The sequence below is a fragment of the Choloepus didactylus genome, chromosome 6 (assembly GCF_015220235.1).
Source record: "Choloepus didactylus isolate mChoDid1 chromosome 6, mChoDid1.pri, whole genome shotgun sequence".
NCBI classification, from domain to species: Eukaryota; Metazoa; Chordata; class Mammalia; order Pilosa; family Megalonychidae; genus Choloepus; species Choloepus didactylus.
The window spans coordinates 81716712-81732727 of NC_051312.1; the positions used below are offsets into that span (position 1 = coordinate 81716712).

The window sequence follows — 16016 nt, forward strand, 5'->3', positions numbered from 1 at the left end:
TGCTTTACTAAAGACTCTATTCTCATTAAATAAGAAGTACACTGGTAGAGTTAGGTGAAAATCACATAACATATCCAGTTATTAAAAACATACTTCACTTATACATATGCACATGTATTAACACTTAATAAACACACATACTTATTCACACACATTCGTGCATCTTTGTTGTCAGCATAGAAGCTTCTTGCTTTACCGCAACTTCAGCTTCAGGCCTTGAATTGAATATAACCCTTTAAATTCCAGAATCATCAACCCTGCTTCTTTTATTTACTTTATGTTTTTCAAAAGCAAGACCTAGTTATAAACCCATTTTTATGTCAGTTGCTGGAAGGAAAATTCTATTTCCCCTGCTTCCCCTTGTAGGTTATGCAATGTGGTTATGTGTTGTTTCATTTTATGTAATGTAATATCACATAGTTTTTAAAATTATACAATTTTTAATGAGAACCTTGTTTGTTTGAAGCACCATCTAAGCAATGGAGATTCAAACATGAGTGAAAATAAAACAGCATTTTTGAAAAACACCTAATTTTTATGGTTTAAAAGTTGGTTGTATCATTCCATCCTTTTGCCAAAAGTGTCACTTAACCTGTCTGAGAACTAGCATTCCTTATTATCAAAGTCTGTAAATCATACCTATCTTGAGTATTTAGAAAGATTAGATATAAAACAGAAAATAATATCCTACAATGATGATAGAATTGAAAAACAAAAAAAAAACTTAGAAACTGTGCTTTAGAGTAATATAGTGAAGTCTGATTCAGAGGTTTAAAACCATCTATAAAAACACACACAAATTTTAATTATATAAGATTTTTTGTATACGTGTGAGTGTGTAATTGTGAGTAGAGGAGAAGGCTTCACTGAAGCATCAGTTGGGGGAAGGCAAACATGTTTCCTATGTAAAGGCACAATATCTGCAAAACTACAATATCTTTAAAGAAAATTCATGTTCAAAAATATTATAACCACCTCGCATTTTAATAGAAGGTTAAAATTACATGTTAAGATATCTCAAAATACTAGCAGAATGGTTCTTCATCTAAGTAAATTCTGTATTTTTTTTGTTGGCAATTACAGTTCAGTACTGAAAGGTGATGCTTCCAAAACACATATATAATCTTTAGATTATGAAGAAGATGGCAAATATTGGTAGATATAAGCTCAAAATTTACATTGTGAAAGCTCTTGCTTAATGGGAAAAACACTCTAAAATTTGCAAAAGCATATGATGTTCTCCATGGTTTAGCACCTAAAATTAGAAAATGATGATTTAGTCAAATCCACTATATATTTTCAAATTATGTATTTGAGACACTGGTTTCAGGACCTAGGGGAAAATTATGAGAAACAGCAAACCTAGTCTATGAAATGGAGGGGTCCAACATCTAGCTGTGTGAACACACTATCCACAAAAAAGCTTATGAGGGAAGACCAATAGAGCACTGGATAACAAATATTCTCTACTTTTATCATGTCTAGAATAATTATTACTTAGAAGACAATGTAGATAAAATAACTCACTTAACCTTAAAATTTCACTACTTATCAAACACAGGATTCTCAAAAACAATTGATCTCCAAATCTCACACATTCTAATACAGCCACATTAACCATTCTTGTAAGTTATTTCACTCTTGGAAGCTGGTTATGATTATACCAATTTACTTGAATAGACATTGTCACGATTACCAGGGTAATTGTTATTTCACCTCTGAACTACTTCACTCACTGCACATTAAATGTCCCCTTCACTTTCAGATGTGTCTGTTGCAGGATGGTCCTTCCTTGTAGGCACAGAGTTCCACAGCTCAGAGTGGAGAAATAGGTTCTTGAAGGGCTTGATGGTTTAATGGTGCTTTACAGACCAACAAGAGATGGTCTCCTAGGTGCCTGGAAAGCTCTGCTGAGACTAAACAAAACCCTGAGAGTTCCCAACTACCACAGCTAAGAAACTTAATTAATTTGTGTCCCAAGGGATCTGAGAAAGGAGGGGGTATATATTAAACTTTAGACATCTTAGAGCTTCCTTTTGTACTGGAGAGACCAGCAGCTCTCATTTTATTATACTACTCCAGTTTACATTTATCCTAAACTGTTCCCAAAGGATTTATTATGACTTTGAGTGGAAAGGAAATTGTTCATTTTTAAAAAATCTAAGCCACAAAGAAAAATTTAATGAGCCAAGAAGTTACAAATAACATGGATTTTCCAACAATGCTACCATCATTTAAACAAATATGTCAGAAAACTGGCAAGCTACTCCTACTTTTTGGATAATATACCTTGGTCAGGGATATTTTATTTCACATGCATGCCTTAAATTTGTTAGCACATGGATAGAGGAAGCCTAAGGTTGAGAAGAACTCATGGAGATAGCTGGTCTACCCATATTTGCACATGAATGATTCCCATAAGATTGCTTCCCTTCCATAGAAACAAATGCTTTCCTCTGAGATAGGAGATAATTTATCCAACCAAAGTTAGAGCTGTACATATGATAACTTTGATATTATTTTGCAGTATATTTTATTAGGAGGATATGCTCTGAAACCAGAATGACCTTTGAATCTGATTGCCTACATCTTGTCAGACATGGGATCAATAAATTACTCTACTTGTATTACTCATTTTCTTCAAAGATAACAATGAGGATAACACTAATTTGCTAGGTTGGTGGGGGTAATGTGATATTATATGTACAAAAGTAAGCAGTGAAAGACATAAAAGTACCTTTTCACTTCCTGAGCATAACTAATTTTAAGGAGGATTTAGTGTTATAGACAGAGCATTCCTAGCTGAATTCCATTGAATTTTGACCTTTCTTTCAAAGTCATTGAAACGGTTGTACTAACCTGAAGATCATGTCCATATTTTCATTTGGTACTCATCACAAAGGCACCATGGAATATATATGTGTGTTTGTATAAAGTATGTGGGGGCCTTGTTGATGACAGGAAAGCAGATATAATTTATAATTTAAAATTAATAAGGTACTTTCTACATACACTCAATAGTGTTTTATGTCTGAAATATGTAATATGAGTGTAATGAAAGTAGAGTTCAACTTGGATCCTCTGATGCAATTAACTTTTTTTTTTTACTTTTTATTTTGAAATAATTTCAAACTTACACACAGTGACAAATATAATACAAATACCATACAGAGAACTCCAAACATAACCCAGCTATCCAAATACTCAGATACACCAATTTTAACATGTTGCCACAATTGCCATATCATTCTATCCATCTAACTACTTATCTATCCATCTCTCTAATCTATCTATTTTCTGAATATTTGAGTGTAAGTTGTATGCATCATGCTCCTTAATATTGCTATGTGTGTTCCTTATGAACAGGGACAATCAATTATGTAACCACTTTAAGTGCACTTATCAAGTTCAAGAAATTTATTATTAATACAAAACTTTCATATGCCAATTTTCAATTTTTTTCATATGCCCTAACAATGTCCTTTTGAGCCTTTTGTTCTCCCTTATTAGATTAGATCCATCCAGGATCACATAATTACTTTTAATTGTCATTATCTCTTTAGTTTTTAATTGTGAGAACATATAAGCAACATAAATTTTACCATCTCTACCACTTCCAAGTATACCATTCAGTGGCATTAAGCACATTAACATTGCTGAATCTATCACTAAAATTTTCCCATTTTCCAAAACAGAAACCTTATATCCATTAAGCATTATCTCCCCATCCCCTGCCCCCTGTCCATGGCAATCTATATTCTACTCTTTCTGTCTACATGAGCTTGCATATTCTCTGACATTTTCTTTGTAGTTACCAAGGGCCCTAAATTTAGCATTCTAAATGTGTAAAAAATCTTGTTTGCTTTGATACCAACTTAACTTCTAAAGTGTACAAGAAGTATGTTTCTATACCCCTCTCTTCTCCCACCTTTATGTAGTTCTTGTCACAAATTACGTTTGTACATCATGACTTCCAAACCACTGATTAATGATTACATTTTATGGCTTTGCATTTTAGATCCTAAAAGAAGTAAAAAGTGGAGTTACAGACCAAAAATCAAATAGTACTTGCATTTATGTTGACCCTTGTCATTGCCCTTGCCAGAGGTTATTTCTTCATGTGGCTTTGATCTATTGTCTATTTACGTTTCCTTTCAACCTGCAGAACTCCCTAAGTCCCTTTAGCATCTCTTACAGGACTGGTCTAATTGTGACAAACTTCAGCTTTAGTTTATCCAGGAATTTCTTAATTTTGAAAGACAGGTTTGCCAAATATGGAATTCTTACTTGGCATTTTTTTTTTCCTTTCAGCACTTTAAATATGGCATCTGATTGCCTCTTGACTCCATGTCTTCCAATGTAGAATCAGCAGTAAATCTTATTGTGACTCCTGTGTACATGGTATGTTGCTCCTGTCTTGCAGCTTTCAGAATTCTCTGTTTATCACAATCAACTGTTTGATTTTAATATGTTGTGGTGGGGATCTATTTGGGTTTATCCTATTTGGAATTCATTGAGCACCTGGGATGTATATATTCATGTGTTTTGTTACCTTTGGGAAATTTTATGCCATCATAACTTTCAATATTTTTCTGTTGGTTTCCCTCTTTCTTCTCCTTCTGGGATGCCCACAATACAGACTTTGATGTAGTTAATGGGATCCCACCATTTCCTCAGATTTTGTTCATTTTTCTTTAGTCTATTTTCTTTCTGATCCTTGACTGAATGATTACAATTGTCTCATCTTCAGGTTCACTGATTCTTTCTTCTGCCAGCTCCAATCTGCTTTTATAGCTCTCTAGGGAATATTTTCTTCCAATTCCCATGATGTCCTCCTCTATTTGCTTCCTCTACATAATTTCCATCTCTCTGTTGATAGTGTCTTTGTGTGTCTATTATTTTTCTAATTTCTTTTAGTTCTTTGTTGTTTGTTCTTTAAGCATATTTAGGACCATTTTTAAAAGTTTTTTTTTTTTTCTGATATGTCTCAGGCACAATCTTAATTGATTGTTTCTAATGCCGTGATCTTCTCATTACCTCTTTCTTTTTGGAATTTTGATCTTTAGTTGAAATCTGGGCATTTCAAAGTTTCAATGTGTTATTGCTGTAAGTTAGACTCAGAGGTGTCTTTTCCTTAAGTGTCCAGCTGGCGTTATGACAGCACATCCCTTGAATGCTAACAATTCCCAGACCTAACAAAAACAACCACAATAAAAGAATATAATAAAAAGAAACCACCTTTCCCAGTCTTGCAGATTGATCTGTGTGAGTCATCTCCTTCAGAGCTTATCCATATAATGACTTCAGAAAATAGCTTGAAACCAAAGTGCATAGTCCTCCGTGGTTCTTTCTGCACAGGCATCTTGTCTTGGGCCTCAAGGCCCTAGAAATTCCCATGTTCACAGAGATATAACTGCCCCCTCTTCCCTTGGTGAAATGACTTTCCTTGTGGTCCTGGTACTGCACTATATGTCCTATATCCAGCAATCCCCTTGCTACAAGTAGCCGTCACCTGACTGCTTTCACCCATTGTTATGTAAGATAACTCTATGAACTACCTTCTATTCACATGGAAAGTTCTGAGGCAGCAAGCCTACAATGAGTGTCCTTAGCCCGCTACCCAGCAGATTGACCCAGACATTCATGGTCACATATGTGCATAAAGGTTACTCTGCTCCCTCTAGAACTGAGAACAGGGACTTGCACTGGGAATGCAGGCTGGTGCCACACTGAGCTCATGAGGGGTGAGGGAGGGATCAGTAAGGGCAGTAGGAGGTTATACTGCTTTTAAGGTTCAGTTTTCTTCAGTTGGTTCATATCCTGTCATTGCAATTCTTGAACTCTTTCCCGGAACTTTGAGAAAGATATTTCTGCTAGTTCTTACTGGTTGTTTAAAGCTTTTGTAGGAGGATGGAGCTCTATACCTTCTCACTTGGCTATCCTGATTGGTGCAGGGTGACAATTAATTTTTGATAATTCCAAAAATTTATTAGAATATATGGCTATTCCAAAGACATACATAATGCACTTTTAAAATTGACTTTAAATTGACTTGAGATGATGCCAACACTTATTGAGTATGCTATGTGAAAACTCTATAGTGGTTGTTTGGATTTTCAACTGACCTGATGTAATAAAGTACCTAGTATTTGGGCCATTATAACAATAATACTAGAAAGTAAAAAGGGTTAATGATAATCCTCAGATCAAGAAGAGAAGGGAATTATCCCAGGAGATTACTATCCTCAGGAGATACCTGAATGAATAATAATGAAGAACAAACCAGGAAACAGGCATTCTGGATCTTGGACGTGTAAGGGAAAGCTGCCCCTGAAAGAATTTAGCAATGATGCTGTCTTGAGATGTCATAAATTTTTATAATGCCCTTTAGTTCTTTGTCCATGTTTTCCTTTAACTAATTGAACTTATTTATGATATTGACTTAACATATTTTACTAGTCATTCCAATGTCTGGATTTCCTCTGAGATGGTTTATATCTTTCTATTTTATTCCTTTGTGTGGGACATCTATTCCTCTTTTTCTATGTGCCTTGTGATTTTTTTGTTGAAATCTGGACATTTGGATATTATAAGTTGTAACTCTGAAAATTGGAAGCTCCTCCTTCTTTCCCAGGGTTGGCTGTTTTGTTTCTTTCTTTTTTTTATTTGTTGAATGCTGTGGTAGTCTGAGTTTTTCCTGTTTTTGCCAAGAATGTATTTCTTATTGTGTGTGGTCACTGAAATCTGTTACTTCAGCTAGTATTCAACCAGTGTTTTGACAGAAATTTCCTTGAATGCCAGGAGCATGTTGAAGTTGTTTTTTATTAAATCAGCATTTGCTCGTTTGTTATAAACTTTTGCCTGTTTTCTAGCATTCTGAAAAAGTTGATTCTGACAGTTTTTGCTTGTTGTACAATATTTCTGTGTGAAGATGAGATTTTCGAGCTTCCTGCTTAGCTATCTTGTTGACATCATGAATATTTATCTTATAAATTAAAATTTTAAACACTGCTTATAAGATTAGAACTTACAAACCCTTTGAGAGAGCGTTACACAATCAACAATCATGAATGAATAGAAATATTTTTTATTTTGTTTCCATCCATTTGTAATTAAAAAAAATTATTTGTTTTCAGCAATGAGTGCTCATATAACACAGTGCTTCTGAAACTGTGTGATGGTGAAGAGCCATTTAAAAAATTCAAACCAACAGAAATATTAGTTTGTAAAAATATAATGAAAAAAATTGGTATAAAATAAACACAATTGCAAATCATCCAAAATATGAGGTCAGAGATTTTATTCTTAGACAAAAGAAATGTATTTATTATTTCAAGCTCATATACAATTTTCAATTTGATTATTTTCAGTTTCTACTCTCATCTTTTTGCAGGAAAAAAGTAACATATCAAAACATACCATGATCCATTGGTCTAACATATATTGTTGATCAAGGCAGTGAAAAATTCCATGGGATACTGCACTACAGTAATCATGGTGCAAGGTATGGGTATACATTATTTTATTCAGGATTTTATTTTAAATGATTTATTTCTGATTTTCTATTTTAAAATAATGTTATATCAATTTTATGACTTTGATATGTTAAAAATCAAGTTTAAAAGTAAGAGTTTCTCTTTCCTTTCAACTACTAATATATAGATCAATAGAGAAGGTAATATTTTCTAATCATAGGCTTACATTGTATACATTAGGAATCAGCATTTGATTTCATTTTGGAAACAGAGGTCAGTTCAAGAAAAGTTCTCATGTGGCTGGTAATCATTTATTCCAAGGTATATGCACTCAGATTGTAAAAATATAAACCCAGATTTTAACATTTCTTTCTGCAACAATGCCTTTCATTCTAGAAAATCTGTGTGGTTCAGGCATCGTATTTCCTGTCAATAGCACCAACTCCATATTCCCCACCTTCCTGCTGACAGGCATCCCTGGGCTGGAGACTCAGCACACCTGGATATCCGTATGTTTCTGTGCCATGTTCTTCATTTCCCTGGTGGGCAATGTGACCATCATGACAGTTATCTGGTGGGAACAGTCCCTCCATGTGCCTATGTACCTCTTCCTGGCCATGCTAGCTGCCTCTGACCTTGGTCTGTCCCTCTTCACCTACCCCACAATGCTGAGGATCTTCTGGTTAGATGCTCGAGAGCTGACTCACTCTTTATGCTTCACCCAAATGTTCTTTATTCACACTTTCCAAGTTTTTGAGTCTGCTGTCATACTGGCAATGGCCTTTGATCGATATGTTGCTATTTCCCATCCCTTGCACTATACTTCCATCCTCACCAATGGGATAATTGTTAGGATAGGTTTGGCTATTTTTGTGCGTACCTTGACTGTACAGGTGCCCTTTCCCATCCTCTTGGGGAGGCTGTGCTTCTGTCACTCCAATGTACTTTCTCATTCCTACTGCTTGCATCCTGATATCATAAAACTCTCCTGCTCCAACACAAGGATTAACAGCATCCTTGGACTCTTTGTGGTGCTCTCCACCATGGGACTTGATTTTCTCCTCATTCTCCTTTCTTATGTGCTGATCCTGAAAACTGTACTGAGCATTGCATCCCACGGTGGCCACCTCAAGGCCCTGAACACCTGCATCTCTCACCTCTGTGCTGTGGTCCTCTTCTTCACACCCATGATCTGCCTCTCTCTGCTGCACCGCTTTGGCCCAAGACTTCCATCACACATCTATGTGGCCATAGCCAACGTGCATTTCTTCATTCCTCCTGTGATGAACCCCATTGTCTATGTGGTGAAAACCAAGCAGATAAGAAACAAAATTCTGAAACTCTTTGTCAAGAAAGAATGTGAAAAATCCCGTATCACATCTGTAACATAAATCTTGGATAATGGGTATAAAATTAATAGTTTTGAGCCCAAAACTTTTAATTTAAATGATTATTTATGTCTATCTCTCTATGTCCATAGGAGAAAAATTAGTAAAAGTGTTAGTATGTTGTATTTTCACAATGTGCACAAACTGTGCTTCCCTGTTTCATCTGTAGCTATTGATTAAATTTATCATGTAATTTTTCTTTTCCTAATTATTATTTAGCACAGACTTTTGGACCCATATTGCAAAACACAGCTTGGTGTTTTTTCTTCAGTCCTCCAGAAGACAAAACTTCATTAGATTTTGCACCATTTTCATATACCAATTTAATTAACTATTCATTCAGTATGTTAGTATTTACATTTATTGTATATATCCACTGTGCTCTCTTCATTGCCTTACACAATTCTTCATTCTAAATAAGTTTGACAGTTCTTGTAAAGCAATATCCATTGCATTAGTTATGACAAATACAAGGAAAGAGCTTTTTTGGCCTGCTTGATTGAAATAAGTTTGGGATAGCTATTTCTTATGAGCATCCTTAACAAAAAGCAAGTCTAAAAATAAATAGCATACTTCATGATATGACTGAAACTACTGAAAGTAGCTTTCTAAAGGGCTATACAACCTAATTATTTTATGTTGACTATTTATGCTTGTAGAAGGAGCCCTTAAATTTTGCACTTATAAAAGTAGAACTACTTGACACCAGGCAAACAACTGAATATTCTTGAATTAATTATACTACCTCTGAACTGTCATTTCTATGGTAGGAATAATGTGGAGACTATTCTATGTCCCTTACTAAATGAGATGCTTCATGTGACACCAAAAAGCACAGGTTCCTTAAGCTGAATTCAGCACAATGATACGCTGCTGTGTTAAAATATCTTTTATTCATGATTTGTTTTCCCCATTCACCTTGGATTATGCATACATTTATGCATCACATTAAAATATGCACACAGCTTGGTGTGCCAGCCCTGCAGAGCCAGCCAGCAAACCTGGCTGCCCTTCCTGTCCCAGTGGGCTGGCAGGCTGCCCTGAGGAGGCAGGGAGGGAAGGACTGGGATGACCAGTGAGTGGGTAATGATGCCCAACTTCTGCGCTGCCCCCACCTGCATGCACAAGAGCAGGCAGTCCAACGCAGCATTCTTCAGGTTCCCACAAGACCCAGCCACATGCAAGAAGTGGGTGGAGAATTATAGGAGAGCAGACTTAGAAGATAAAGCATCTGTTCAGCTAAATAAACATTAAGGTTATGTGCCAAACACTTTGAGACCTCTATGATCTGTAGAACTAGTCCTTATAGGACAGTTCTTCAAAACAATGCTACACCAACAATATTTGATCTTACCAGTCATTTGAACAACCCACATAGTAGACACAGAAAACAAATACAAGAACTGAGTGAAGATGAAATCAGAACACTGAAACAGAAAAAAAAAATGATGAAATTTCTGAACAGGAACAAAAAAATAAAGAAACAAATAACAGCAATGCTCAGAACCCAAATTCGCAAGAAGGGAGTCAAGATCAGGATGAAGATATTTTACCTTAAACCCTTGAAGAGAAGGAAAATAAAGAATACCTCAAATCTTTATTTGACATTTTGATTCTTATGGGAAAGCAGAACATACATCTGGATGGACATGAGGCTGATGAACTCCCTAAAGTTCTCTTTACTCCCAGTAACTTTCAAGCACTGCTGGAACACTGAATAAATTCTGATGAAGTGGTTCTGGGAAAGCACTTGGAGACAGCAGCAGTTAACATGTTGTTTTATTCAAAAACACAACAGAAACATATGCTTGATATATGCTAGTGTTGCATTTGTGAAGAGAAATTCTCAGGGAAGTGAAAGATTCACATTTCTTTCCCATTTTGATGATAATATGGTGGACAGAGCAGGAGAAGGGCACCTCCCAGTGTTGGTGAGGTTTGTGGATGAATCTCATAACCTGAGAGAGGAATTTGTGGGCTTCCTGCCTTATGAAGCTGATGCAGAAATTCTGGCTGTGAAATTTCACACTACAATAACTGAGAAGTATGGGCTAAACATGGAGTACTGTCATGGACAGGCTTACATTGTGTCCAGTGGATTTTCTTCCAAGATGAAAGTTGTTGTTTCTAGACTTCTAGAGAAATATCCTCAAGGTATCTACACACTGCTCTTCCTGTGCCTTAAATATGTAGTTAGCAAAATTGGTGCCTATTATGGGAGTATCTGTTGCATTGGGAATGATTGAGAAAGTTTCCTCTTTTTTCTGTCCATCACCACAACTGCTTTTAGAAACTGACAATGTAATTTCCATCCTTTATCAGAGCAATGAAGAAAGGGGTAATGAACTGAAGGAATTTGCCACTCTCAATGGACAGGAAGGCAAGATGCTTTTGAAATTTCAGTGGAGCTCCTGCAAGCACTTGTTTTATGTTTAGATGGCATAAATAGTGACACAAATATTAGATGGAATCACTGCATAGCTGGCCAAGCACTTGTACTCTGTAGTGCAGTAACACATTCTGATTTCATTGTTACCATTGTTCTTAAGAATGTCCTATCTTATATTACAAGAGCCTTTGGGAAATATCTCCAGGGGCAAACCTCTGATGTCTTTTTTGCAGCCAGCAGCTTGACTGCAGTGCTACATTCACTTAATGAAGTGATGGAAAATACTAAAGTTTATCATGAATTTTGGTTTGAGGAAGCCACAAATTTGACAACAAAACTTGATATTCACATGAAACTCCCTTGCAAATTCTGCAGAGCTCAGCAAGGTAACCTGGAATCTCAATTAACCTCTGAGAGTTACCATAAAGAAACTCTTAGTGTTCCAACAGTGGAGCACATTATTCAGGAACTTAAAGATATATTCTCAGAACAGCACCTCAAAGCTCTTAAATGCTTATCTCTAGTACCCTCTGTCATGGGACAGCTCAAATTCAATATGTGAGAGGAACACCATGCTGACATGTACAGAATTGACTTGCCCAATTCTGACACACTCTCAGCCGAGCTTCATTGTTGGAGAATCAAGTGGAAACACAGAGGGAAAAATATAGAGCCTCCATCCACCATTTATGAAGCCCTCCATCTGCCTGACATCAAGTTTTTTCCTAATGTTTATGCTTTATTGAAGGTCTCATGCATTCTTCCTGTGATGAGGGTCGAGAATGAATGCTATGAAAATGGACAAAAGTGTCTCAGAGCATACCTGAGGAACGCTTTGACAGACCATAGTTCAAGTAACATGGCTTTGCTTAACATAAATTTTTGATATAAAACATGATCTGGATTTGATGGTGAATACATATATCAAACTCTATACTTAGTTGTATAGAGCTTCCTACAGGTAATTCAGAAACCATTGAAAATACTTAAGTGTATTTTAAAATAGGTTTTCTCTTACATTTGGAGGAAAAGCTGTAAGGTGTATGTAGGCTGCTTAATCACTGACTAACTTTGCCTATAGGTCTCCAATTGAATATGTTTGTCATTTATAATCTACCTATTTAAAGGGTCCCTGTTTGGGCTCTCATGCTTTGAAGACCTGTCTGTTCTTCCAGAAGATAGCAGTGAAAGTGCCACATTTCATTTATGTGTGATCTCTGTTAGTGGCACTCTGGAATTATTTTAGTTATGTCATTTTAAACACAATATTAATCATCACTGTGTCTCTGATTGTCAGGTTATCAGTCCAGTTATCAATACTTTGAAGAAATAAATTTTGAGGAGGTGTGGAAGGAAGGAATGCATTTTGTAAAATGTTACAATGAGGGTCACTATTGACCTTTAGCTTGAAGGACTTTTAAATATATTGGTAAAAATTTGTATTGGACAGTTAATGGAATTACCATAGAGTGAGAGAAACTGACCTCGCCAAGCAAGGAGTTCAATGTAAATTTTGTCTTTATCAGATAAACATAAAGGAACAGTTTACAGTTAAAGTTTGAATGCCTTTTTTTTACATCTTGTTGTTGCTATTTACATTCTTTTATTGAGCCAACACTTCATAAGCTTGTTTTTTTTAAGAAATTTTATTTTGAAATAAATTCAAACTTACAGGAACAGTTGCAAAAACAGTACAAACCCCATACATAGAACTCCATCATACCCCGACTCCCTCCCCTGATATCCCAATCCACCACCTTTAACATCCTGTCACACCACCATTTCTTTCTTTCCCTCCCTCCCTCCCTCCCTATAATCCATCATGTATTTCTCTGTCCTCTGAACATATGAGAGCAAGCTGCACACATCTTTAAACAAACACTATAATTCATATATACCTTTCCCATGGACAAGAACATTCTTTTATGCAATCCCATTAAGCGCAGCTAAGAAGTTCAAGAAATTCAACATTGATACAAAGCTTACATCCTATATTTCCCTTTCTTTTTCCTTATGTCCCATCTGTGTCCCTTTCAGCCTCGTCTCCTCCATCCTCAGTTCCCATCCAGGATCATCATTGGCATTTAATTGTCATCTATTAGGCTTTTTTTTTTCAATTGTGGAAACATATACACACCCTAAATCTTCCCATTCCACCCCCTCCCTTGCATTCCATTAGTGGGATTAATCACATTTAGAATGTTGCAGTGCTATCACGTTCCCACCGTCCATTTCTAGAAGTTTCCCTTCACCCCAAACAGAAACTCTACACTCATTTCTTAAACTCCCCATTGCTCCTTCCCCTACTTCTTGGAACCCCTACTTTACTTTTCATCTCTATGGTCATATTCTCTGATACTTTCTTTGTGTTTACCATGGGGCTTAAATTTAACATCTTAAATCTATAACAATCTTGTTTTTCTTTGATTCTAACTTAACTTCAATATGACACATAAACTATGATCCTTTACTCCCTCATTCCCCCACCTTTATGTAGTTCTTGTCAAAAATTACATATTTTACATTGAGTCCAAAATCATTGATTAATCGTTACAGTTTATGCATTTTAGATCCTATAGGAAGTAAATAGTGGAGTTACAAATCAAAAATACAGTAGTATTGGTATTTATGTTTACCATGTGATCTTTATTGGTAATCTTTTTTTCTTCATGTAGTTTCAGTCAAATTGTTTAGTGTCCCTTCCTTTCAGCCTGCTCAACTCCCTTTAGCTTTTCTTATAGGACTGATCTACTGGTGGTGAAGTCCCTCAGCTTTTGATTATCTGGGAATGTTTTCATCACCCCCTCATTTTTACCCTTGAGGTGTTTGTGATTTCTCCAAGTCTCTGATGGTTATTGATTTCTATTTGTATTCCCTTGTGGTCAGAGAATGTGCTTTGAACAAATTTTTTTTTTTTAATTTATTGAGGCTTGTTTTTATGTCCCAGCATATGGCCCATCTGGAGAAAGATCTGTGATCACTAGAGAAGAATGTGTGTCCCAGTGACCTGGGATGTAATGTTCTGTATATGTCTGCTAAAATTCTCTATATCTCTCTATCTTTTCTTTGTTTCTCTGTTGGTAAGGCTCCCTTTAGTATCTGAAGTAGGGCAGGTCTTTTATTAGCAAACTCTCTCAGCATTTGTTTGTCTGTGAAAAATTTAAGCTCTCCCTCAAATTTGAAGGAGAGTTTTGCTGGATAAAGTATGCTTGGTTGGAAATTTTTCTCTCTCAGAATTTTAAATATGTCATGCCACTGCCTTCTCGCCTCCATGGTGGCCACTGAGTAGTCACTACTTAGTCTTATGTTGTTTCCTTTGTATGTGGTGAATTGCTTTTTTCTTGCTGCTTTCAGAACTTGCTCCTTTTCTTCAGTATTTAACAGTCTGATCAGAATATGTCTTGGAGTGGGTTTATTTGGATTTATTCTATTTGGAGTTCACTGGGCATTTATGCTTTGTGTATTTACATTGTGTATAAGGTTTGGGAAGTTTTCCCCAACAATTTCTTTGAATACTCTTTCTAGACCTTTACCCTTCTCTTCCCCTTCTGGGACACCAATGAACCTTTAATTTGGAAGTTTTATTTTTTTTATCATATCCCTGAGATCCATTTTTATTTTTTCAATTTTTTTTCCCCATTCTTTCTTTTGTTCTTTCATTTTCTGTTCTCTGGTCCTCGAGGAGGCTGAGTTGTTGTTCAACTTCCTCTAATTTTGTATTATGAGTATCCAGAGTCTTTTTAATTTGGCCTACAGCTTCTTTTATTTCCATAACATCTTCTATTTTTTTATTTACTCTTATAATTTCTTCTTTGTGATCTTCTAGGGTCTTCTTTATGTCCTTTATATCCTATGCCATGCTCTTCTTCATGTCCTTTATATCCTGTGCCATGCTCTTGTTGCCTGTCTGTAGTTCTTTGATTAATTGTGCCAAATGCTGTGTGACTTCTGATCTTTTGATTTGGGTGTTTGGGTTTGGGTTCCCCATATCATCTGGTTTTATCATATGCTTTAAGATTTTCTGCTGTTTTTGGCCTCCTGGCATTTGCTTTACTTGATCCCTAATTGATCAGAACTGCAGCTTGGTGGCATACACTTTCTCTAACTAACCAGCAGATGGCATCCATGAGTCACCTATTCCCCTCAAGTCAGTTCTCCCCAACTTTGTCTTTGTGGTGTGTGGGGGTCTGATTCTTGTGGGGTCCAATTAGTGCACCAAGTTTGGGTGTGTTGTTTGTGCTGTCCACCTTGAATGTGGGGCATGTGGCTGGTTGGTTAGGGAGACAGGGCAGCTTTAATAATCAAAACTCCCAGGTGTTCCCAGAGATTTAAGGCTGTTGCAGGAAACTAAGCCTTCATTTCAGTCTTCACAAGATTGTCTCTGCCCTGGCCCACAAGTCCTTGGTATTCACATAGAGTCCCTGGGGTTTCCAAGTGGGTCCCCCTTCCCAGCTGTGCTCTTCCAGGACCTCTGCTGAGGGAGGGCTTTGCCATGTCACAAGTGTGTGCTGCCCACCAGGGAAGCCCTGGGTCACTGGGCCATACAGGGGCTTTCCCAGCCCACTTCAAAGACGGTTGAATGGGATGGGTTAACTTCCCCTTTTTTGCAAGCTCTGCCCTCCCAGCTCTGGAACAATCAGCTGTGGGTGCACTAAAGGCTACTGTGCATGGCTAATATTGTGGCATGTATGCAGTACTGTGGGAAGACTCCCCATTGCACTGGGTTTCTCAGTGTGGCTCTGGGCTGTGGGTCCAGGCCTGGGC

At 36.6% G+C, this 16016-nt stretch overlaps 1 protein-coding gene and 1 pseudogene across 1 annotated transcript; both read left to right on the plus strand.

Annotated features, from left to right (window-relative positions):
* The first annotated feature begins 7855 nt into the window (after positions 1-7855).
* On the plus strand, positions 7856-8866 carry LOC119537111 (olfactory receptor 51G2-like). Its single transcript, XM_037839704.1, has one exon. The coding sequence runs from the start codon at positions 7856-7858 to the stop codon at positions 8864-8866; it is 1011 nt and encodes a 336-aa protein (XP_037695632.1).
* Positions 8867-9952: 1086 nt separating this feature from the next.
* On the plus strand, positions 9953-12242 carry LOC119536360 (annotated as a pseudogene).
* The last annotated feature ends 3774 nt before the right edge of the window (positions 12243-16016 follow it).

Excerpts from the sequence above, each read along its gene's own strand:
- LOC119537111 (XM_037839704.1), top strand. The coding sequence starts at position 7,856 with ATGCCTTTCATTCTAGAAAATCTGTGTGGTTCAGGCATCGTATTTCCT.